The sequence below is a fragment of the Cricetulus griseus genome, chromosome 2 (assembly GCF_003668045.3).
Source record: "Cricetulus griseus strain 17A/GY chromosome 2, alternate assembly CriGri-PICRH-1.0, whole genome shotgun sequence".
Taxonomy (NCBI): Eukaryota; Metazoa; Chordata; class Mammalia; order Rodentia; family Cricetidae; genus Cricetulus; species Cricetulus griseus.
The window spans coordinates 298,853,472-298,879,371 of NC_048595.1; the positions used below are offsets into that span (position 1 = coordinate 298,853,472).

Sequence of the window (25,900 nt, forward strand, 5' to 3'; positions counted from 1 at the left end):
TCTGGGTTACCTCAATCAGCATATTTTTTTCTACTTCTGTCCATTTGCCTGCAAATTTCATGATGTCATTGTTTTTTTACAGCTGAGCGATACTCCATTGTGTAAATGTACCACATTTTCTTCTATTTTGGGTTGTGAGACTAGCCTGTAATGGCTGAGCCATCTCTCCAGCCTTTTTTTTAGATTAATTTTTATTTAAATTAAAAACAACCTTATTTTACATACCAAACCCAGTTCCCTCTCCCTCCCATCCTCCCATTCTCCCCACCAGCCCCCCATCTCACACCCCATCAACTCCCCAGGGAGGGTGAGGCCTCCCATGGGGAATCATCAAAGCCTGTCACATCATTTGGCACAGGATGTAGGGCCTCCCCTGTGTATCTAGGCTGAGAGAGTATCATGCCATAGGGAATGGGCTCCCAAAGCCCATTTGTGCACTAGGGATAAACATTGGTTCCACTGCCAGAGGCCCCATAGACTGTCCAAGTCCCCCAGCTGACACCCATGTTCAAGGGGCCTGGTTCAGTCCTATGCTGATTTCCCAGCTGTCAGACTGGGGTCCCTGAGCTTGCTCAGGTCAGCGATTTCTGTGGGTTTCTTGACCCCTTTTCTCATCACTCCTCCCTCTCTATAACTGGATTCCAAGAGTTCAGCTCAGTGCTTAGCTGTGAATCTCTGCTTCTGCTACCATCAGCTACTGGATGAAGGCTCTATAATGGCATGTAAGGTAGTCATCAATCTCATTATAAGGGAAGGGCATTTAAAGTAGCCTCTCCACTATTGCTTAGATTCTTAGTTGGGGTCATCCTTGTGAGTCCCTGGAGATTTCCCTAGTGCCAAAATTCTCATTAAACCCTTAATGGCTTCCTCTATTAAGGTATATCTTTCCTTGATGCCTTTCTCTGTTCTTTCCCCAAGTCAACCTTCCTGATCCCTCATGTTCTCCTCCCCTCTCCCCTTCTCCCATCTTCTTTCTCCTACCTTCCTCCCTCCAACTCCCCCCTATGCTCTCAATTTATTCAGGAGGTCTTGTCCCTTTCCCCTTCTTTGGAGGCTGGGGGTTCATGTATGTCTCTCTTAGATTCCTCATTTCCTAGCTTCTCAGGTTGTAGATTTTGGCTGGTTATCCTTTGTTCTATGTCTAATATCCACCTATGAGAGAGTACATAACATGTTTTTCTTTCTGTGTCTGGTTTACCTCACTCAGGAGGGTTACTTCTAGTTTCATCTGTTTGTCTGTGAATTTCAAGATTTCATTCTCCCCCCACCACCACCACTGAGTAGTACTCCATTGTGTAAATGTACCACATTTTCTTTATCCATTCTTCTGTTGAGGGGCATCTCTGTTGCTTCCAAGTTCTGGCTATTACAAATAATGCTTCTATGACTATTCTTGAGAAAATGCCCTTGTGGTATGATTGAGCATCCTTTGGGTATATACACAATAGTGGTGTTGCTGGGTCTTGAGGTAGATTGATTCCCAATTTCCTGTGAAGCCACCATAGTGATTTCCACAGTGACTGTATAAGTTTGCACTCCCACCAGCAATGAAGGAGTGTTCCCCTTGCTCCAGATCCTCTCCAGCATAAGCTGTCCTCAGTGTTTTTTATTTTAGCCATTCTGACAGGTGTGAGATAGTATCTCAGAGTTGTTTTGATTTGCAATTACTTGATGACTAAGGATGCTGAGCAATTCCTTAATGTCTTTCAGCCATTTGAGATTCTTCTGTTGAGAAATCCCTGTTTAGATCTGTAAACCCATTTTTAAATGGATTATATTGTAATTTGATGTCTAGTTTCTTGAGTTCTTTATATATTTTGGAGATCAGCCCTCTGTCAAATGTGGGGTTGGTGAAGATCTTTTCCCATCCTGTGGGCTGCCGTTTTGCTTTACTGACTGTGTCCTTTGCTTACAGAAGCTTTTCAGTCTCAGGAGGTCCCATTTATTAATTGTCAATCCCAGGGCCTGTGCTACTAGTTTTATATTCAGGAAGTGGTCTCCTGTGCCACTTAATTCAAGGCTACTTCCCACTTTCACTTATATCAGGTTCAGTGTAACTAGATTTAGGTTGAGGTCTTTGATCTACTTGGACTTGAGTTTTGAAGTTCTAATATGGATGATGTGTTTAAAGATTTCAGTGTGCATCATAACAAAAACAAAGCTTTCAATAATGACTGAAGGTTAGGTTAAGATGTTTGTGTTAATGACTTTGAAGTGCAAAATCTTGAGAACAATTTAAAGTTTATAAAGACACACTTTTAATAGTTGAGTGAGGAACTCATTGAGGTCAGGGACAGGAAAAATGGCAGTCTTTCTTGATGGGATCAGTTGGTGATCAAGGGTGATGATTAATTCCTTGTACCCATTTCTGCCCTCAGCTTCTACTATATTTGGTTTCCATATGACCCCTAAAATGGCCATTAGTTTTAGCTGTCCCTCCTCATATTCCTTTACTTGGACCCCTCTTCCCATCTCCCTGATATATATATATATATATATATATATATATATATATATATATATATATATATGTGGGTATGCACCCTGAGCATTTAAAGTAGAACTGATTGTTTTTTCATATATAAAAGTTTAGTTTTGTGGTTCTTTTAAGATTCTTGTAAGATTAACTTTTGAGATAATAATAAAGTGATTGATCCTTTCTTTGTAACCAAAAAATGTAGCCTGCCAGCAAAAGATCTGGCTGAGAAACATACCTTGCTTGCTTATACTCTGTTTAATCTGTAACAAGTTGCTTAGGTATAGAATCTTCAATTCTATATAAATAGAATGTAACCACATCATAATATTTATATTGCTTGGGAGATTTTCCTGGGAAATATAAGCTATAAAGAAAAATAAGAATAGACAAAAGGGAAACATCAGGGTATAACAGAACAGAAAAAGAATAGAGTAGAAAAGGCATCTGAAAGGTTAATAAAATGAAGAACTAAGCTTTGCCCCTGAGAACAGTCATTTTGTGTATATCTGTCCAGTAGCTCGCCTACTCTGCACCTCCTTTTCAGTTTCTCTGACCTGCTGACTTACCCTTCGTCAGCAACCTAGGTGATATCCTGACAGGTTGGAGGTGTGGCAGGGTTTCCTTTTTCGTAGGCCCCAGAGAGTTAAGTTTTACTGCCTCAGATAGAAAAATTAATTGAGTGATTAGTTTTCTGACTCCGTGGATCCCCCTCAATCCCTGAGCTGCTGGTCCTCACAACAACAATACCCATTATTAGATGATTTCCTTTAAATTGCCTTCATATTTTAGGATGCTTCTACTATATTTGGTTTCCATATGACCCCTAAAATGGCCATTAGTTTTAGCTGTCCCTCCTCATATTCCTTTACTTGGACCCCCTCTTCCCATCTCCCTGTTTTATCCTTCCATTCCTGTCCTCCAACCTTTTCATTCATTCACAACTATCTATTCCATTTCCTCTTCCTAGGTAGATTCCTTCTCCCCCTAGGACTGTAGTTTATTGAGGGCTTAAAAGCTGATATCCACATATAAGCAAATGTATAACATATTTGTCTTCTGGGGTCTACACTCCTGCTTTAGGATGATTCTTTTTTTTTTCTAGCTCTCTCTATGTACCTGCAAATGGTTTAATTGTTTCATTTTTCCTTTCTTTCTTTCTTTCTTTCTTTCTTTCTTTCTTTCTTTCTTTCTTTCCTTCCTCCCTCCCTCCCTCCCTCCCTCCCTCCCTCCTCCCTCCCTCCCTCCCTCCCTCTCTCTCTCTCTCTCTCTCTCTCTCTCTCTCTGATGCTTGAGTACTACTATTCCATTATGTAAAGGGCCTGACATTTTTTTTTATTCATTCATCCATTGACAGAAATCTTGGCTGTTACCAGTCTCCAGCTGTTATGAATAGAGCAGCAATGAACATGGTAATTGTCTCTGAAGTATGATATAGAATCCTTTGGGTATGTGCCCAAGAGTGGTACAGCTGGTTCTTGAGGAATATCTATTCTCCGTTTCCCTAGGAATCAACAAACTCAGTTTTTATAGTGACTGCACAAATTTGCATACCCACCAGTGATACATGAGTGTTCCCCTTACTCCACATACTGGGCAGCAGGAGCTGTCATTTGTTATATTTGTCTTCACTATTTTGACAATGGTATAATAAAATATCAAAGTAATTTTGATTTTCATTTTTCTGGTGATGAAAATGTGAAAAGTTACTTTAAGTGTTTCTCAGCCATTTGACTTTCCTCTATTGAGAATTCTCTGTTTAGATGTGTAAGCCATTTTTAATTTGGTTGGTTTTTTTTTTGATATCTAGTCTTTTAAGTTCTTTATATATTTTGGATCATAGCCCTCTATCAATGTGTAGTTGGTAAAAATCTCTTCCCATTCTTTAGGCTGCTGCTTTAATTGAAGATGTCCTTTGTCATGCAGAATCTTTCATGAGGTTCCATTTATTTATTGTTGTTCTTAGTTCCTATGCTCTCAGTGTTATGTTCAAAAAATCTTGTCCTGTGTTAATGACTTCAAGACTATTCCCCACTGTCTTGTCTTTGAAATTCAGCATATCTGCCTTCTGTTGATGTCTTTAATCCATTTAGGGATGGGTTTTGAGCAAGATGGTAAGTGTAGATGCATTTGCATTTTTCTATATTTTTGATGATTCTTAAGCAAAGTTGGTTCCACTTTTTCAATGGCAACTGTAATATTAGACTTCGTCAGATACCTAATTTGGGAAATTAGGTATCAATTATCTGTCAGGGGTATCTCTTCCAAACTCACATTTTTTTCCTGCCTTGTTCTTCTAGTCATTGTGAATTTGTCTTTGTTTAAAGACATCTTTTACTGTAGTCTTCCTGGGACTTAGGGATAATCTAATCAGACTTGGATGTTTAATGTGACATTCTAAAGTAGAGCTGAGACCATAAATAGTATGAGCAATATTTGACAAATGTTTTCTTTCATAAGAAAAAGATAATAATTAATTGATAATTGAAGAATATGCTGACAGTCACAACTACTCAGCTCCACTACTATATAGCAAGAGCAACCACAGGTAATACATAAGCAAGAATGTATGACCATGTTTTAATAAAACTGTAAAAAAAAAAACAAAAAACAAAAAAAAAAAACATGCAGCCAGTTATCAGTCTCAAACCCTCAAACCATGGTTTTCATATTGCTGAGTGGCTTGGTAAACTTATGCCATTGTTTAAACATCACTGTATTCATGACAACAGAGGACAAACATTTCCATTACCCAAAATGTTTTCTCTTATGAGCCTTTACAACCACTCCTTCCTCTCATGTCATGACTCCTTTGGACACCAATTCTCATTCTAGTGCTATTTTTTTCAGTTTACTAGTTTTCCCAATTAGTTAGCTCATAATGTGTATAGACTCTTTTGTTCCAGTTTCTGTCATTGAGCCTTGTGCTTTACCATAGATGAATACGCTGCAGAAAATAATGTGTTTTAAGGTAACTTCACTTTTTCTCTAAGGTTGCAAAATTATTTAAAGAAGACCAGATGCATTGAATTTTCAGAAAATAAACCTTTTTTTCTTTTTCCAAGCTATCATTCCAAGTGAGCCTTGCCCATAGAATATAGCATATGCCAAAATAAGCCCTTGTGCCTTTGTATTTCAGGTCCTTTACTCTTTGAATCATTGTTATGAAGTATGGCAATTCTAGCTATGTCTACATCAAGTAGGAGATACTGCATATGTTTCAATATTAGTGACTTTGTACATATTAGGATTAAATTGAAGAAATTAGACTACTTAGGTTTGAATTGTAGGTCCGCTATATATTAAGAATCATATTGTATAAGTTGCTTTATCAGTTTTCATCTTCTTATGTGACTATGAGGATATTCATAGTTCCTAATTCATAGGATGTGCTAATGTTTATGTTTTGAGTCATGCCTGACATGTTATATACTATAGAAAGAAGTACTTTCTGAAAATGTTATTGTGCTTACATTGTAGGTTACACTAAGGAGAATGGTCTCAGTTTTATTAAAAATGGGTGGAATCATCAGAGTTACCTTGTTAGAAATGCTAAAGTCCACAATTTTGGAAATAAGAATCAATGAGCTCTTTCTACTTCCCATTCCACAGCACAGCCTCTTTATGTTATAGTATCCATATATTATTTAGCAGCACATCTGTAAATAGTATTGAGTCACATTTATTTATTCATTTCTGTTCTTTTAACACTAACTTATTGTTAGTTAATTTTGGATCAAACTTATATTTAGATGAGTTAATATAAGTTTTGTATCAACTTGGTAACTTTTTTAAAAAAGTCTTTGACATATATGATCTAAAAGGATGAGTATCAGCATTGGAATTCAGACACATGAGAGCCAAGAAGATGGATCAACAGGTGAAAGTGCTTACTGCGCAAGCATGAGAACCACATAACAATCCAAATGCACTTAACTTCTTGATTAGGAGTGAGATTTTGTATCCACATCCCCTTCTAAGAGCTGAGATTTGTCTGGTTTTAACTTGTGCAGGTTGAGTGCTGTCAGCAATTGATACCTGCTGGAAAACTGCGCGTCAGTGTTTTCCAGTGGAGCATTCCCAGACATTTTAACCACACTCCAGGCAGGCCCAGTGCCCAGGAATATTGGCTAACACAACATAAGTGCACATGAATGAACATTTTTGTTTTTTCTTGGTATTTTTTATTAATGTTTTTCTTTTTAGTTTGTTTTGATTTTCTGTTTTTGAGAAAGATAGAGACAGAGAGAGAACATGAAGTTGGGTGGACAAAGAGATGGATAGATGATCTGGAGGAACTGAGGGAGGTGAAAATATGATCAAAATATATTTTAAAAAATATTCCAAGTATGGCATTACACCTTTTATATCCTAGCACTCCAAGTGTATTGTGGGCATCAAAGACAGGAGAACCACCTGAGAGCTCTTGGGCTAGCCTGGAGTACTCTGAAGGAGAAACATGAGAGACCCTACCTCAACAAGGTGGAAGGAGAGAATGGACTACTGCAGCTTACCCTCTTAACTTCTCTCTTGTGCCCCACAAAAGTAAACATTGTTTTAGTTAGACATTATAACCTAACAAACCAGTTTGCACTTTAGCAAGTTGTGTGAACTTAGCAAACTGTCATAAATAGGGTTATCAAAAGTATCTATGTCAGAAATTCATTATAAATAATGAATAGTTGATATTGGATAGTATTATAGATAAAAGGTGGTGACGCCATGAACTAAGGTACTAGAGAGGAGACCAAAAGAAGTTTATGGATCTGGAAATGTATTGAGAATAAGTTAACCTAAGTAAATGTGAAAGATATAGTTAGAGGAAGATGTCTTGGATCTTGGATGACTTCCCAATTTGGGCATGAAAAAGTAGATGTGTCAAGTTACCACTTGACAAGATGGGAAAAAGTAAAGAAAAAAAAAGGCAATGAGGAGTTGGAAATCTAATTCAGAGTTTATATTATATATGTGAAGTTTGAACTATCTGCTCATTTCTAATATGTTTGATACAGTTTTTAATCACTGAATTTTTGTCAACTATACTTATTACAGATATCTTCTGTGTATAACCAGTTATAATTTATTAAGGTTGTCATATTGACTAGTAGTATACCCTTGGGTTTAGTTACTATTTACAACATCTTGGCATCACAAAGTGGAGGGAAAGAGAATTTCAAGATATTTTGATTTTATAGGTGTGTTAATTAGTCCTTTGTCAACTTCACACAACCTTAGGGTCATCTGGGAGGAGGGGGCCTCAACTGGGAAAATGCACCATAAGATTAGTCTATAAGCAAACCTTAGAGCATTTTCTTCATTAGTGATTGTTAGGAGAGAGCCCTATTGTGAGTGGGGTCACCTCTGGGCTGGTGGTGGTGCTGGGTTCTGTAAGCAAGCTTAGTAAGCCATGGGAAGAAAGCCAGTAAGCAGCATCCCTGCATGGCTTCTGCATCAAATCCTGCCTCCAGGTTCCTGCCCTATTTGAGATCCTGTCCTAACTCCCCTCAGCGGTAAACTGAAGAAAGCATAAGCCAAATAAACCCTTTCCTCCCCAAGTTGCTTTCATCATGATATTTTATCAAGGCAGTAGTAACCCTAAGCAGGACAATAGATTTTTGCTTATTTTTATTCTGCTTAAAATTTAACAGTATAAAATTTAACTTTAGAACCAAGCATCTAATAATGGTGTCTCTAAAATTTAGAGAACAAATAATGGTTTTGATTTTTTAATGTTACCATTTTATGCATACTTTACCAGTAATTTTGTGCAATAATATATATGCCTGATCCTTTAATTCGCTGAGCTAAATCTGTAAAAAGTTTGCATGTTTAAAATAGGGAAAATGAATATAAATTTCAATCCAATTATTTGATGGAATAAGTAAAATATAATAATAGCTGGTGTGGTTTACAAACTATATTTTCATACAGATATTTTCATTAAATGCTTTTGTGAGTACAAAATTTTTAATTTCTATGTGTTTAACAACAGAATAATATTAAAGTGTAGAATGAAAAATGTTTAGATTTCATTTCTCCTAGAGAAATAGTCTATGGAGTTGGGAATTTTCTTTCATCATGTAACTGCGGCTTTGCTGGAAACAAATAATGATTACATTTGCATCTTAATCCATCTGATTTATCGTTGGCATCCTACTTAGACTTCATTGGTGCATACTTTCCTAATCGAATATCTTAGTTTTTAGGAGAAACTTCAATTTTAAATAAACTTGGTCAGCAAACAAATGTTTATTTCATATAGTGTTCATCCTCCAGTCGGGAACCTCCAGTATAGAAAGAAACCAAGACGAGCACTAAGGGCATCTGGCAGGGGAAGGAATGGGCACATATTCATGTTCTTCTCTTGGTGCCATCAATGGGTGGTGTAGCTGGATTAGTGACATTGGCATGTGCTAATTTCAAATTATAAAGTTATATTAGATTGTTATCATGGAAGATGCTCTTCCAATGTGTAATGCCTTTATGTTTTGACTTTTAAAATGAGAGTTTAAAAAGATCTTCATATTTATTACATTTTTATCTTACTTTTTAAAATGAATCATAATTATAAAGTATATATGATAGGATCACTCATTTTATAACTTTGTAGCAACAGGTTAGCTGGTGGAAAATCTGTCAAATTTGGCAGTGGTTCAGAAAATATGTGAGCCTGTCACTGTGAGCAGTCTCAAAGGGCAAAATGCATTCTAGGAGGTAATTAACCTTAGGAAATAATTACATAAATATGCAAATGTTGTTTAGATAATTCTATGTGTTATCAGCTCAGGTATTCCATCAGAAATGCAGACCTCACTGTTCTCAGGTGGGGGAGAATGTGGCCTGGTTGATAAGGCTTTGCTTACTGAAACACTTCTTTTTGGCATTTAGCAATTGATGGCCAGACTACAGCACGGAAGTCAGCCTTCATTCTCAGCACCACACACTTACTCTATGTATGTAACCTGTGCTCTCTGCTACCTGCAAACTCCAGGTGATGGACTTACTGCTTTTCATGCCTTTCATTCAAAAATTCTAAAATCTGCCCCTCCCCTATCCTCTGCTTACAAGTTACTCAATACAAAATGTTAACTTCATAGAGAAACCTATAGAATACATTCTGTTGTTTGTTTTTCTGTATTATGAAGTCTTATTGAAATCTGTTTTATTTTAAAAATGTGCAGTAGCATACTCTCTAAATTATAGTTTATAAATGTGTAATGATTATTGGCACAATATGGACTATAGGTTAGAATTTATAAAAGTGAGGTTTTAGTTTATCATGTCAGTAATATAATATTTTAGAAGTATACATTTGCAAGTATGCTCTTTGCATTAATTTCCATAGATAACAGTTGAGATGCCTACAACAATTTCTCAGAATTTTTTAAATCCTCAATTGATGGAGTTTTAAGTAAGTAAACAAAAGCCTGCACTTTTGAAAACCTTCTGAGATAGTTATATAGGAAAGTCAAGTCTTTTAGGGCAAAGGTTGCTCTCCTTTCTTGCCTTTAAAAAATAATTCTTTGAATATTAAATAAAACTGTTAATTGCTTAAGGTGCTTAGAAGAGATGATGGGTTGGAGTTCTCTAAGGTTCAGGGAACACTGTGGAAAGGGAGTCTATAGAGGAGAGCAAAATAAGAAATACCATCAAAGAGGGAGCCAGTATATGTTTACAGTGAAATCAGGCACTAGGGAAATGCCCAGAGATCTACAAGGATGATACCAACTAACCATGTAAGCGTCAGAGGAGAGGCTACCTTAAATGCCCTATCCCTGATAACGAGATTGATGACTGACTTATATACCATCCCAGAGCCTTCATCCAGCAGCTGATAGAAGTAGAAGCAGACACCCACAGATAATCACTGAACTGAATTAGAATCCAGTTGCAGAAAAGGAGTGATAAGCAATGGGGTCAAGACCACCCTAGTGAAGCCCACAGAAAACAGCTGACCTGAACAAGAGGGAGCTCTTATCCCCCAGACTGATCTCTGGGAAACCAGCATGGAACTGATCCAGACCCCATAAATGTGGGTGTCAGTGAGGAGGCCTCGGAAATGTATGGAGCCTTTTTTAGTAGATCAGTATTTATCCCTAGCATAGGAATGGACTTTGGGATCCCATTTCACATAGACTGATACTCCCTTAGCCTAGACACACGGGGGAGTGGCCTAGGCCCTACCCAAAAGGATATGACAGACTCTTAAGACTCCCCCCCCCATGGAAAGCCTCACTCTCTCTGGGGAGCAGAAATGTTATTGGATAGGTAGGGTACTAAAGGGGCAGGGGAGGAGGGAACAGAGAGGGAATGGGGATTGACATGCAAAACAATCTTGTTTCTAATTTAAATAAAAAATTAATTAAAAAAGAATATCACACCTAGAAGGTGGGGAGGATGGTTGCTCTCCTCAGTGCATGACATGGCCATTGAAACTGGACCTCACACTTGTGCAATTGAGGGCACTTGGCCTACATTAAACTGGGTGTGTCAAGAGGCAGAAGTGGATTAGGTTGAGGCTCACAGGACCCCATCCCTTTCTACTGAATTATTAGTTGCTGTTGGATACTGGAAGAGAGAGAGAGAATTATTGTCTTCTCTTTTGTACTAAAAGTGAGCCCCTCAGGTTCCAATGAATAGTTCCATTCATGGCCATACATAATGTCCTTAATGTATCACAAACTAAAACAAAAAGGCATGAATGTGGGAAAAGGAACCTGTAGAAAATGGATGGTGCCAGGGAGGTAAGAGGGAGTAAGAGTAGACAGAATGTAGTGTGTGTGTGTGTGTGTGTGTGTGTGTGTGTGTGTGTGTGTGTGTGTGTGTGTGTCTGTGTGTCTGTGTGTCTGTGTTTGTCAAAGAACAAGCTGAATCAACAAAACAAATAAATAGTACTTTGATTATTAAGGTTATTTAATTGTATATTACTAGTACTTCAAAAAGGAATTCATGTGTCACCTTTAACATTCTTTCATTATTGGAGGTCACCTATCTCTGTCAGTGTTCTCTGTCCTGGGTGCTGTTCTTACCTTGCTGAATGACATGTCAGTAATCACACTACTTCACTACTGCAGCTCTGCTGATTGTATTTTTTCTGTTTCTTGGATTCCTGTCAGTGATATTCTATTACTCCTTACTCCAAAGCCAGTTTGGAGCAGTCCTCATTTGCTCCTCACAAACATCTGCTGAGCTCAGACCAGGTGGATGATCTCCCTGCTAAGGGCCAATAACCACTGAGTAGTATCTCTGACATTGTTGCTTTGTTACCAGCCACTTGATGAGACAGAAGACATGAAACTAAAGGGGAGAAAATTGAGACTGACACAATCGGAGGCAGAATCAGCAGAATTTAAGTGGCTAGTTCCATGAGGAATTTAAGCGAAGGAGATGTAAAAGATGATGTTCAGGTTTCAGCTGGATGTGGGGATACAAATAGATTTAGGCAGGAAGTTTCTGGGAGGTTTAAGTTGAAGTGAATATGGGATATCCAGAAGGAAATGACCAGTGGCCAATACCTTCTTGGCTGTGGGAGGAAATTTGGAATGGTGATAGATATCAGGGGACAAGAGCTTAATTATAAATTTTCTAAGGTGGAGCTATGCCTGTTAACTAATTCCTTTCATCATCTCACTGGGAGATAGAGGCAAGCAAACAGCCTCAAGTTTGAGAGCCGCACAGACTAGAGTGCGTTCCATGCCAGCGTGAGGTGCCGTGTAGACCCTGTTTGATAAAACACAAACATACATATTTTTAAAAATTATTTCTTTTAATTTTTTGAGATTACAATGTAATTACATCATATCCTTCCTTCTGTTTCCTCCATCCAAACCCTCCCATATACCCCTCTTTGCTCTCTTTCAGATTCATGGCCCCATCTTTCACTAATTATTGGTATATACATACACTACATATGTGTGTGTGTGTATATATATATATATATATATATATATATATATATATATATATATATATATATACATATACCATGCCAGGTCTCTATGATGTTACTTGTATGTATGTTTTCACAACTGACATTTCCTATTATAACCAACTGGTGAGCTCTTGCCAGGGAAGATTATTACTCCTGTTCTCAGAATCCTCTATTGCCTGTAGTTCTTTGTAGAGGGTTAAGAACTTGTGGGCTTTCCTATCTTCAGAATATTTATTGTTTTTGTCCTTGCTCAGTTCTTGTTTAGGCAGTCACATTATTGTGATGTTATGGAGACCATTAGTGAAAAACACAGCCAATCAAAATTCATAGATATGGAGCCCAGTCCCAATACACCTCTCACATCTACAGCCTACAGGATCACTGTGGGAGAAATGCTGAAAGAATATGAGAACCAGGGAGCTTGCTGAGAGATTGCATCTCCAGATATATACTTGGTTTTGTTTGTTTCTTTTGGTTTTGGGGGGGTTGTTTGTTTGTGTGTTTGTTTGTTTGTTTGTTTGAGACAGGGTTTCTCTGTGTGACATCCCTGCTGTCCTGGAACTTGCTCTGTAGACCAGGCTGGCCTGGAACTCACAGAGATCCACCTGCCTCAGATATATGATAGAAATTGCAAATAAATTATCTTCAAGTGCAATATCCATGATATTAGTAGGAAATTGGCTTCTAAGAAACAGACATGTAAGCACATTTTTATGGTGTGATTGGTTCTCATCAATTTATTATTTGATCAGTATTTACATATTATCTAAATTTTTATGACTATTATATGTATCAGCTAACGCAATAAATATAGTAAACTGAAGTTATTATAGAAGTTTTAGAATATATTTAATAGGGTTTTAAGCCTTAGGTTAAATGCCTCTATATTTATTTAGATTTCTCTGTTCTAAAAATAAAAAGTGCATAGAACATGCTGTTAGAAAGCATTTTTCCTTTAAATGACTTCAATACAAAATGCCCGTTATTAATTTTCTTCGTATTTTTGGTTACTATTTAAAAGTTCTAAAACCAAATGAATAATATATAGATATACAGTCTAAATACTTTAAGAGATATAGAAGGATGTAGCTTAAATATTTTAGTATTTTATTGCTTTGTCAATACCCCCATAACGTTCTGTCACATCATCCTAATATGCTTAAGTAGATCTTAATATCACATTATTACATGGATTGTTTCCCTTAAGATGCACTTATTTTAATAAGTTGTTTCTAAAGATTACATTTTCATTTAATCTTGGTGGTAATTTATTAATAGTTTTAATACTACTTTATTCACTAATTTAAATATTCAATGGGGTTCTTCTGTTTTATTTCTTTGACTGTTCTCTCACCATCTTATTCTTTTTTTCCCATATTTTATTTAAATTAGAAACAAGGTTCTTTTACCTGTGAATCCCAGTTCCCTCTCCCTCGCCTTCTCCCCTGTCCTCCAATAATACCCTACCTATCCCTTAACCTTTTTGCTCCCCAGGAGGGTGAGGCCTTCCATGAGGGAATCTCCAAAGTCTGTGGTATCATTTGGAGGAGGGCCTAGACCCTCTCCTTTGTGTCAAGGCTGAGGGAGTATCCCTCTACGTGGAATGGGCTCCCAAAGTCCATTCTTATGCTAGGGATAAGTACTGATAAGTACTACAAGAGGCCCCATAGATTTCTGAGGCCTCCTCACTCATATCCATGTTCATGAGGTCTGGATTAGTCCTATGCTGGTTCCTCAGCTACCATTCTGGGCACCATGAGATTCCCCTTGTTCAGGTCAGCTATTTCTGTGGGTTTCACCAGCCTGGTCTTGACCCCTTTGCTCATCACTCCTTCTTCTCTGCAACTGGATTCCAGTATAGTTCAGTGTTTAGCTGTGGGTGTCTGCTTCTGCTTCAATCAGCTGCTGGATGAAGGCTCTAGGTACTCATCAATCTCATTATCAGGGGAGGGCATTTAAGGTAGCCTCTCTTTTGTTGCTTAGATTGTTAGTTGGTGTTATCTTTGTAGATCTCCAGACCTTTCCCTAGTGCCTGATTTCTCTGTAAACCTAAAATGTCTCCCTCTATTATGGTATCTCCTTTCTTATTTTCTTCTATTCTTCTCCTGACTCAACTTTCTGCTCCCTCATGTCCTCCTCACCCCTCCTCTTCTCCTCTTCTCATTCTCCTGGCTCCCTCTCCCCTCCCCCCAGGCTCACAATTTGCTCAGGAGATCTTGTCCCTATCCCCTTCTCTGGGGGACCATCTATGTCTCTCTTAGGTTGGTTCTTTTTCCTAGGATTGTAGGCTGGTAATCCTTTGCTCTATGTCTAAAATCCATATATGAGTGAGTACATACCATGTTGTCTTTTTGTGACTGTGTTACCTCGCTCAGAATCATTTCTTCTAGTTCCATCCATTTGCCTGCGAATTTCAAGATTGCATTGTTTTTTTTTATTCCTCTGAGTAGTACTCCATTGTGTAAGTGTACCACATTTTCACTATCCATTCTTCAGTTGAGGGGCATCTAGATTGCTTCCAGGTTCTGGCTATTACAAATAATGCTGCTATGAACATAATTGAAAAGATGTCCTTGTTGTATGAATGTGCTTCTTTTGGGTATATGCCTAGGAGTGGAATTGATGGAACTTGTGGTAGACTTGTTCCCATTTTCCTGAGGAGTCACCATACTGATTTCCAAAGTGGCTGTACAAGTTGACACTCCCACAGAAGTGGAGAAGTGTTCCCTTTTCTGCACATCCTCTCCAGCATAAATTGTCTGTGGTGTTTTTGATTTTAGCCATTCTGACAGGAGTAAGAAGGTTTCTCAGAGTTGCTTTGGTTTGCATTTCCTTGAAGGCTCGTAATGTTGAGTACTTTATGTGTCTTTCAGCCATTTTAGATTCCTCTATTGAGAATTCTCTATTTAGTTCTGTACCCCACTTTTTAAATGGATTATTTGGTGTTTTGGAAACTAGCTTCTTGAGTTCCTTGTAAATTTTGGAGATCAGCCCTCTGTCCGATGTGGGGTTGGTGAATATCTTTTCCATTTTGTGAGCTGCCATTTTGTTTTGTTGACTGTGTCCTTTGCCTTACAGAAGCTTCTCATTTTCAGGAGGTCCCATTTATTAGTTGTAAATCTCAGTGTCTGTGCTACTGCTGTTATGTTCAGGAAGCAGTCAACTGTACCAATTCTTTCAAGGGTACTTCCCACTTCCTCTTCTAATAGATTCAGTGTGGCTGGCTTTATGTTGAGGTTTTTGATCCATTTGGACTTAAGTTTTCTGCATGAGGATAGACATGGATCTCTCTGCAGTCTTCTACATGGAGCATCCAGTTATGCCAGCATCATTTGTTGAAGATGCTTTCTTTATTCCATTGTATAGCTTCTTTGTCAAATATCAGGTGTTCATGGGTATGTGGGTTTATATCAGGGTTTTCAATTCGATTCCATTGGTCTACCTGTCTTTTTTTGTGCCAATACTATAGCTTTATAATAGAGGTTGAAGTCAGGGATGGTGATGCCTCCAGAAGTTGCTTTATTGTACAGGGTGGTTTGGGCTATCCTGGGTCTTTTATTTTTTTCATATAAAGTTGAGTATAGTTCTTTCAAGTTCTGTGAAGAATCATGCCAGTATTTTGATGAATATTGCATTGAAGCTGTATATTGCTTTTGGCAAGATTGCCATTTTTACTGTGTTGGTCTATTCTACCTGTCCAAGAGCATGGGAGATCATTTCCATTTTCTGATACCTTCTCTAATTTCTTTCTTTAAAGACTCCAAGTTCTTGTACTACATGTCTTTCACTTGTTTAGTTAGTGCCACCCCAAGATATTTTATGTTGTTTGTGTCTATTGTAAGGGTGATGTTTCTCTGATTTCTTTCTCAGCCCATTTATCATCTGCATATAGTAGGGCTACTGATTTTTTTGAGTTAAACTTTTATCCTGCCACTTTGCTGAAGGTGTTTATCAGATGTAGGAGTTCCCTGATAGAGTTTTTCTGGTCACTTATGTAAACTATCATATCATCTGCAAACAGTGAAAGTTTAACTTCTTCCTTTCTAATTTGTATCCCCTTGATCTCCTTTGTTGTCTGATTGCTCTAGCTAGAACTTCAAGGACAATATTGAAGATATATGGAGAAAGTGGACATCCTTGTCTTTTTCCTGATTTTAGAGGAATCGCGTTGAGTTTCTCTCCATTCAGTTTGATGTTGGCTATTGGTTTACTGTATACTGTTTTTTTTTTTTTTTTTTTTTTTTTTTTATGTTCAGGTATGCTCCTGTTATCCCTGATCTCTCCAGGACCTTTGTCATGAAGGGATGTTGGATTTTGTCAAAGGCTTTTTCAGCATCTAGTGAGATGATCATATGGTTTTTCCTTTCCAGTTTGTTTATATGGTGGATTACATTGATGTATTGTATTTTCATATGTTGAACCAAGTCTGCATCCCGGGGATGAAGCCTGCTTGATCGTGGCGGATGATTTTTCTGATATGTTCTTGGACTCGGTTTGCCAGTATTTTATTGAGTATTTTTGCATCAATGTTTTTGAGGGATATTGGTCTGCTGTTCCCTTTCTTAGTTGTGTCTTTGTGTTGCTTAGGTACCAAGATAATTTTAGCCTCATAAAAAGAGTTTGGCAAAGTTCTAGGCTCTGTTCCATTTGATATGTCAGACTTTAAAGATACCCCATGGATGGCCTCACCATGCCTAGGGAGCAGAAATGTGTTGGGACACAGGTCGGTGGGATGCCAGGGAGGAAGGGGAGGGAGAAGGAACTGAGATTGACATTTAAAAGAAGCTTGTTTATAATTTAAATTAAAAAAAAGAGTTTGGCCATCAACCTTCTTCTTCTATTGTGTGGAACAATTTGAGGAGTATTGGTATTAGCTCTTCTTTGAATTTCTGGTAGAATTCTGCACTGAAGTCATCTGGCCCTGGGATTTTTTTGGTTGGGAGGCTTTTGATGACTGCTTCTATTTCATTAGGGGTTACAGGTCTGTTTAAGTTGCTTATCTGTTCTTAATTCAATTTTGGTAAATGACATCTATCCAGAAATGACATCTGTCCATTTCCTGTAGATATTCGAATTTTGTGGAGTACAAAAAAGTATGACCTGAAGATTCTCTGGATTTCCTCAGTGTTCATTGTTATGTCTCCCTTTTCATTTCTGATTTTGTTAATTTGCATGTTCTCTGCCTTTTAGTTAGTTTGGATAAAGGTTTGTCTATGTTGTTACATTGGTTCTTTGAATTTTTTTCTTTGTTTTGACTTTATTAACTTCTTTCTTCCCTCAGTTTGATTATTTCCTTGTGTCTACTCCTCTGGGTTGAATTTGCTTCTATTTGTTCAAGAGGTTTCAGTTGTGCTGTCAATTCTCTGCTGTGACTATTTTCTAGTTTTTCCATGTGAGCACGTAGATCTATGAACATTCCTCCTAGTAGGACTTTCAAAGTGCCCCATAAGTTTGGGTATGTTGTGTCTACATTCTTGTTGAATTCTAGGAAGTGTTTAATTTCTTTTGTTATTTCTTCCTTGATCCAGGAATGATGCAATTGGTCCTTGTTCAATTTCCATGAGTTTGTAGGTTTTCTGCAATTTGTGTTGTTGTTGAATTCTAACTTTACAGCATAACCATCTTATTCATATTCTCTGTATGCAGGCATATGATTGAATTTAACTGATTACTGTGATAGTCACTAGATACAATATGTAGTATGTATTTGTTTTCTTTATAGGAAAATGGTTCTCCTGAAGAGCATGCAGTCTATGTATGGGACCATTTCATAGCCAAGTCTGCTGCAGAGAGTGTGTTTTTTGTTGCTCACAGCTATGGAGGACTTGCTTTTGTTGAACTGGTAAGTAAACATTTTACTTTTTAATGATTTATTTTACATGTCCAGAAAAGTGAAAAGGATTTCCCTGGAACTGGAGTTGCTGGCAGTCATATGCCTCCTTATGTGGCTGGGAACTGAACAAGGGTCCTCTTCCAGGACAGGGGAACTGAAGAGGGTCCACAGCAGGAGTGGGCAATGCTCTTAACAGCTGAACCTTCTCCATTACTTATCTCTAATTCTGACTCTCAGCCTCCTTACAGGTTTGGTTTGGGTTGGGTTTGGGTTTGAGACAGGGTTTCGCTATGCAGCCCTGGATAACCTGGAACTTGCTATATAGACCATGCTGGCCTCTAACTCACACAAACGCCTGCCTCTACCTTTCAAATCCTAGAATTAAAGGCACATTCCAGCATGCCCTCTATTTCTTTTTTCTTTCTTCTTGATATTAATACTTCAAGTTATTTTAAAAATTGTAAGGGGTAGAGATGGTAGATGGGTGGGTGACTCCAAGGAAACAGCATCTTCAAAACACAATAGGACTGATGGGCATGTGAACATACAAGACAATCCAGCATGCACACACAGAGACTGTGGCAGCATATATAGGACCAGGTGAGGTTCCAACACTGAAACAAGTAGGTAGACATAAAATCCCACTATTAACCAAGAAACTATTTACAACTAATTCCTGCTGGGAAAGGGCAAATAACTTTTCTCTAATAGAGTGACACTGGATATATCAACCACACTCCAGAGCAGGCCCCATGACCAGTAGTAGTAATACAAAGTGTGTGTGTGTGTGTGTGTGTGTGTGTGTGTGTGTGTGTTGGGGGGGGTTCTTTTCTAATTTTTTGTTTTGATTTTCATTTTTGTTTTGCTTTTGTTTTTATTTTTGAAAGAGGAAAAGAACATGAAGTTAGATCTATAGGAAGGTAGGCAGAGTCTAACTGGGGAACGTTAGAGTGGTGAAAGATTAGGATCAAAATACATTGTATGAGAAAATTTTAAATTTAAAAATTAAACTGTATTTAAATACATTCAGGATATACTTGTATGAGTTTTGAAAAGAATATCCTCAGGCAGGGCGTTGGTGGTGCATGCCTTTAATCCCAGCACTTGGGAGGCCGAGGCAGGCAGATCTCTGTGAGTTCGAGGCCAGCCTGGTCTCCAGATGAGTGCCAGGATAGGCTCCAAAGCTACACAGAGAAACCCTGTCTCGAAAAACCAAAAAAAAAAAAAAAAAACAAAAAACAAAAGAAAAATACTAATTTCTTTGAGTGAGTGTAACAGAGATTTATATTGCTAAACAGAAGTGACTTTTGGCTGTTCCTTCTTTATATATTATTTTTAAATTTCAATATTATCATGTGTCTTCTATACATTTTAGATATGTACATTTTGTTTTATTTGTACACCATTAATATGTATGTTGACCATATAGAACCCAATACTGAAAACCCATTCAATATTTGGTATCAATTCAATAATTTTTCAAAACTTATTTATTCATTGTTTGCCTGCATGTGTGTCTGTGTGAGTATGTTAGATCCCCTGGAACTGGAGTTACAGATAGCTGTGAGCTGCCATATGGGTGCTGGGAATTGAACTCTGGTCCTCTGGAAGAACAGTGTTCTTAACCACTGAGTCACCTCTCTAGCTCTGATTTTAATAATTTTAACAGACTTTGATGTATACTATTTAATATCTAATACTTCGTCAGAGTTCATGTAATTAGCACTAAAACTATCAGAAAGGTTTCTGTTAATTTACTCGAAACTAGCATTCTTTGCTTGGTCACAAAAATTTTAAGAGTTAAAATTAGGTGATAGGAAGAATTATCGGGTATCTTGGATCTAATCTGATTGGCTACAGTGTTCTAGATAGCACAGTTATGCCACTGTGGTTATTGTGAATGATTGATGTTAGAAATTCACTAATGAAGAAATTCACTAATGAAGGGTTGTGTCAGAATGTCATGATATCCATTGTCTACTTTTCATTTTTTTAGACTTTGGTGTATAATTTGTAAATATATTCCTGTGGCCTTTTGGCTGCCCATACCTTAGGCTCAAGTGTTTTAGATATAAGAGTAGTGCTCACCCCTGACATGTATTATACTGCAGTTGCCCTCCTACATCTAAAATGCTTATGTTGTGCTACAGTCAAGAAATATGTTGTCATTTCTTTCCTAATTTGACTTCAGTATTTAGAGATTGTTTGCAATCATTTTTTGCTTCACAGATTTTGTTTATTTTGCTATATATTATGTTATACATAACACACACCTTAAGGGAGTTTTTTTTAACACATTAGTATGGGTTTGTTTTAAATATGGATGTTTGGGGAAAATACAGTGTTTTAAAATAGTGTTTCAATATCTACAGATAAATAATTATACATTTGTAGTTATAGATAGCTTTTATTTGTAAGCCACTGAATTACTTTAAAATTAACTTTAACTTATGGAGTAACTTAAAATGTATAAAGTCCTCAAATACTACTAATCTAATTTCTAATTTCAATAAAACAAACTTGTAATTTTTTTTCCTTACAATCATTTATTTAAAAAAAAAAACTTTGTAAATCAAATTTGGGATTAGGGCGAATTTAAGGCTATTTTTTAAAAACGAACTTAAGATGCCCAAATTGACAGATGACCAATGTGTCAGTCCTGTTTTGCCTTCCCTTCTTGTCACACACTGGTGGATATTTCACCACTTTTGTTCCACTTTAATATAAAGCACACAGATGTTTCAGAACAAGACTTGACTTCTGACCTTGAGGCTATTAGGGTCAGGATCCTCAGGGCCTGTGAAATTATCACAAGCTGAGCTAAAGTTTTTCTCCAGCACAGGAAGTAACTAGTAAGTAAGAAGTTAAAAAGGAGCTTTGTCTGAGAGACAAGATGGTCTCAGTAAGGGTCAGCTTCTGTAGTCTGCTGTCCCTGCAGGAGGCCATGCATGGGAGGAGGAGATAATAGAACCTCTGGTGGATCTGTCAGGCCAGAGCAGAGCTGAGAAGTCTATTTCATGTAATATACCTTGTTTAGGTCTTAAAATATTAATGGTTACCATTTCAACTTCATGCATTTGCTACTTGTTATGTAACAAATGATTGAACTATGTAATGCAGGGACATCGACTGTGCCAACTGAAGAAAGAGTGGTCTTGTCCCAAAATGTAACTTACAATCAAATAATAGTACATACTGATGAGGTTTGCATTTTGGGAACTTTAATAAACATGTGTAAGTTCATTATATTTCTATTTCAAATTGCTTTTTGAAAGAAAGCATAGTAACAGAAAAGCAAGTTGCAATGTCTGTAAACCTGCTCTTGTGCAAAGCTACCATTCTTTCCAGTTATCAATAATATTCTTAAGAGAAAAGTCTTAGTGTTTAAAATGTTGACAAATGTTGTTTCGGGGTATTTCAGCATAAGTGTAACATATGAAATTATCTTACATGGTTTCAAAATGTTAATATTAACTGTATAAGAAAAATGTGAAGATTAATATGATTGGGTGCATTATACACATCATACAAAAATGTTTTAGCTTTCAGTAGTTTAAAATGTTTAAAAATTGTTTGAAATTTATACTCGTAAAAGACCATAGGGTTCTCTCTCTGTGTCCCTGCCTTAGTGTATCCCATCATATGTGAGTAGTTACAGATCATTCTCTACCATTGTCATGCCTTTAAGCCATACATGTTAGGAACATTTATTTTAAATGTAAACTATATGACACATACAGTTTAAAAACTAAGTGTAATTAATGCAATTTTGTATAATGTTTACTGTTTGAATACCAGGCAAGAAGTCCTTATGTACTGTAGCTTGCCACATACTGGGCTAAAACTTATGTAAAATTCTAGTTTAAAAGTAAAAGTGCTTACTTTGAAGTTTGGAGAGCAAAATTGTTAGAGGTTCATGTTTTCCTAATTGTTCTTGGAAACTGAGAACAGACTTTATTATTATATACCCTGTCTTAAAGTATTGAATTGCTCCTGAAGAACATACAATAGTGAAAGATTTATTTTCAAAGCCAGTATTCATTTTATGGTAGTATGTCTTGTAATGGAACTATCCTGAGGATAGCCTCATGAGAACCATATACAGTTTGCTGTAGCCACAAGTAACATGATACCAAAAGTATTCCTGTCACTGCCCTTGCTTGTACTATAGAGTGAAACTCAAATGTCCAGTTCTCCAAACTTTCTATGGCCCAAGAAAAACAAGTATTGATAAGACATCCTATTTTACTCCAACATGTAGTTATCAAAGACAAGAGAATTATCAGTCTTATGCATTGATAATGAATTTCTGAAAACAGTTTATCTGCCTGTATAATCTTGTCTAAGGCATTTCTAGCCATAAATTTCTGTCTTACACATTTAATTTTATATATTGTAGGATTGTCTTAGCTACAATTTGTTCACCAAGTTATTAGAACAGACATGTACAGATAGTGCAGACTAGTTATTTAAACTTAGACTCCTGGGTTCAGTTTTCTTTAATTTTCATATTACAATTCATGTTTTGACATTTCCATCTCTTCCCCAGGCACTTGGTTGAAATGATTCCATTGCTTCCATTGGCCATTTCACTGGGTTTTGTTCTTGTCTTCCCAGGTGCTAATCAGTTTACAAAATCAAGTAACACTGTCTTCGTTATTGTTGTTGAAATGAGCTGGCTTTCCTTGTCCGAAACCCACCTCCGCTCACTTTACTGCTGTGCTTACAGGTCTCACTGCCTCACAGTCACATGGTTGCCATTAGCCAAGGCAAGAGTGCTCTCATATTTTTCATAAAGTTATCAAGTATTTCAATCAATACATTTGACTGGCTTCGCTGAATTGTCTCAACTGGAAGAATATTAGGATCTGCTCATTTTTATTTCTTTTTTCTACATTGTTCATGGTTTGTTCACAGCCACCACTAAAAAACATCACTTAGAAATGTGTGAAAACAGCTGCTTTTGAAAGCATGTCTCTACCCACTTTTGACTTTAGTTTTTCCATGCTTGTCAGCACTTGATTGGCACCTCACTTGCATGTGAATTAAGGACTAAAGGGAACTCTATTTTCCTGCCATTGTTTGGCGCTGGGTTCCCTGGCCTCCAGGCAGCCTAAGCTGCCTTGAGCAGCTGGTAGAAAGCTAGTTTTGGACATGGCTGTATGAAGATACTCAACCTCTGTCTACTCTTAGATCTTTTTAAGTTACTTGGAACATGATTTATATTTATACTGAAGAGGAAATGGAATTGAGCTAAAATTTTTTAGCCTTTACCTTTAATGACATGCCTGCTAACTATGACCTTAAAGTAATATTACATTTTGTCCACAATAAACAAAGTAAATTAAATATTGGTAGGAAGTTTATTCAATGTGATCAATGTGAATTGCAAAATTTTGGGTAGCTGGGAATCAGAAATTGATGGGAAGTGAAATAAAGTAGGATAAACCAGAGAAAATGGAATCATAACAGTATCAAAATAATGGAGAATGAAAACACTCTTGTAAACTTACTCTGAAAACTAGCCAATTCAGTAAAAATAATACATGTAGTAAAATGACAAGATACATCTTAACTAGATTTGCTTTTAAATTGTCTTGTATTTCTAAGTCCTCCTTCACTCAAATGCTGAAGAAACAGCTTCCAGTAGAGTCTAACATTGCATGCAAGTTTGTAAATACACAATGACAGAATAGTTAGAAATATTTGTTGTTAGTTGGCTGTCACATGGAGTTTAAGCCTTAACAGTATTGCTTTTACTAATTTATTCGTTCTACTCTCAATTTAAATGTTGACTGATTTCAGAAATCTAGCAAATCAATTCTTATTAAGCAATGTTCTCCTTTTCTGCCAGTGACCCCAACTCTCAGCTTGAGAGAGATCATTTTCCACTATTCACTAAGTACACTCCTTTCAGCAAAACGGGAAAATTATAAAGTAAATTCTGTTTTTACAGTCTTATGGCACAGCCAGAGGAAGATCTTCAAAAGTCCATTTCATCCCAGCATGTAGTTAACCTGGTGACTTACTTTTGTTTCTTGTTTTAATTATTTTACTTTTGAGATAAAATTTATACAACCTGAGATATGATTACTTACTGAACTTCATTGAGATGTACTTAGGGTGCTGGGAAATCCATCCTTTCATATGAATAAATTAATGGTTTTTAATGGATTTACAGATTTGTACAACCATCATCAATACCTAAATTCAGATAGTGCCTCTTAAGAGCAAGAAGTATTGCAGCATAAGTACTCTTAAACATCTGCCTCTATGGATTGGATTATATTCCCTCCTCCTGCTTCTGTTCACCTTCCCTCTCTCCCTCCTCCTCCCCATTCTTCTCCTCCCTGTCCTGCTACCTCCTCCACTTCCTCCCCAGTGTCCCCTTCATCCTCTTCCTCTTCCCCTTCCTCCTCCTATTTTTGAGACAGGGACTCTCTGTGTAACGCTGTCTGTCCTGGAACTCATGGAAATTCTCCTACATCTGCTCCTGAGTATAGGGATCAAAGGTGTGCACCATCACTATTGGCCTGCTTGGATTAATGTTTGCAAATCATGTGAGGTAAAGATCAAATTTAGTTTTAGAATTTTTGAGTGTGTGTATTCGGTTTTCTTGTCACACTTCATTGGGAAACAAAGCTATTCTTTCCTTCTTGTTTTAATGTCTGGTTCAAAACCAATTTGCTGTAAATGTGAGTCTGGGCTCTGTCACATTGATAACTGTCCTCTTAGTAGCACCACAGTGACCAGCCAGAGGTAGCTATGCAGTAAGTTTTGAAATCAGGATGCTATTCTAATACTTTTTTGAAGATTACTTTGACTCCTTGCATTTTCTGATGGATTTTAGAATTAGTGTATTTATTTCTGAGGGGAAGAAAGAATCATGGATTATGATTGGGGTTGATTAAATGTGTACACAGTTTGGAGATTATTGCTGTCTTGATGATGCAAGCTTTCCCATCCATGAACATGGATTTCCTTTCCATTTATTTAGGCTTCCGCCAAGAAACTATTACCAAGTGGTTAGTGGCTGTTAGGAAAGGCAGAGTCATTTGTGATTAAGGATATGAGCACAGGAAGGTCGCCACATCTTCAGTGGAGTACCCATACCTTCAGACTTACTCATATTCAAGTCCATAACATTTGTGACTATAGCTAGTTTTGTCTCTTTCTTTCCAGTCTGGATACATTGTATGTAATGTCCCAAAGAGAACCCACAGTAAAGGCTACATAGATGTTCTGAGTGGGCATCTTTGCCTTCTTTATGGTGTTAGGGAAAAGTAGTCATTGTTTCACTTGAGCATGGTGTTAGCTGTGATTATTTGTTACTTAAGTGAAAAACTAATGCAAGATAACATCATTCAGAAGATTGCTGAAATGGAGAAAAGGTGGTATTGTTTATATAATAAAGAAGCCAAACTATCCTGTGAGAATTACTTTTGGAAGAAGCTTTTACAATGCCAACAAAGAATGTGTCAGGCTAATGTCCTTCCATATCCACACAGCTAAATGGCTGGACATGATCTCTGTTAATAAAATGGTCATGAAGCCAATGAGTTGGTAAAGTAACATGATACTTGTTAACTCAGAAAATAAGTTGACAAATTAATGTGCTATATATAAATCCTTTTTGGAAGACAGTCTCTCACTGTGTAAT

The 25,900-nt window shown here is 37.1% G+C and overlaps 1 protein-coding gene across 11 annotated transcripts in view; it reads left to right on the plus strand.

Annotated features, from left to right (window-relative positions):
- Positions 1-25,900, plus strand: part of LOC100752273 (cotranscriptional regulator FAM172A) — a 384,532-nt gene that overhangs the window by 170,303 nt on the left and 188,329 nt on the right. For 10 of the 11 annotated variants that reach the window (XM_027401810.2, XM_027401807.2, XM_027401804.2 and 7 more), the window contains one exon: positions 18,130-18,249. The exons of the other annotated variant lie outside the window; for it this stretch is intronic. In XM_027401810.2, coding sequence (XP_027257611.1) covers positions 18,130-18,249 — 120 coding nt within the window. The remainder of the gene's footprint in view (positions 1-18,129; positions 18,250-25,900) is intronic. 11 annotated transcript variants of the gene reach the window in all.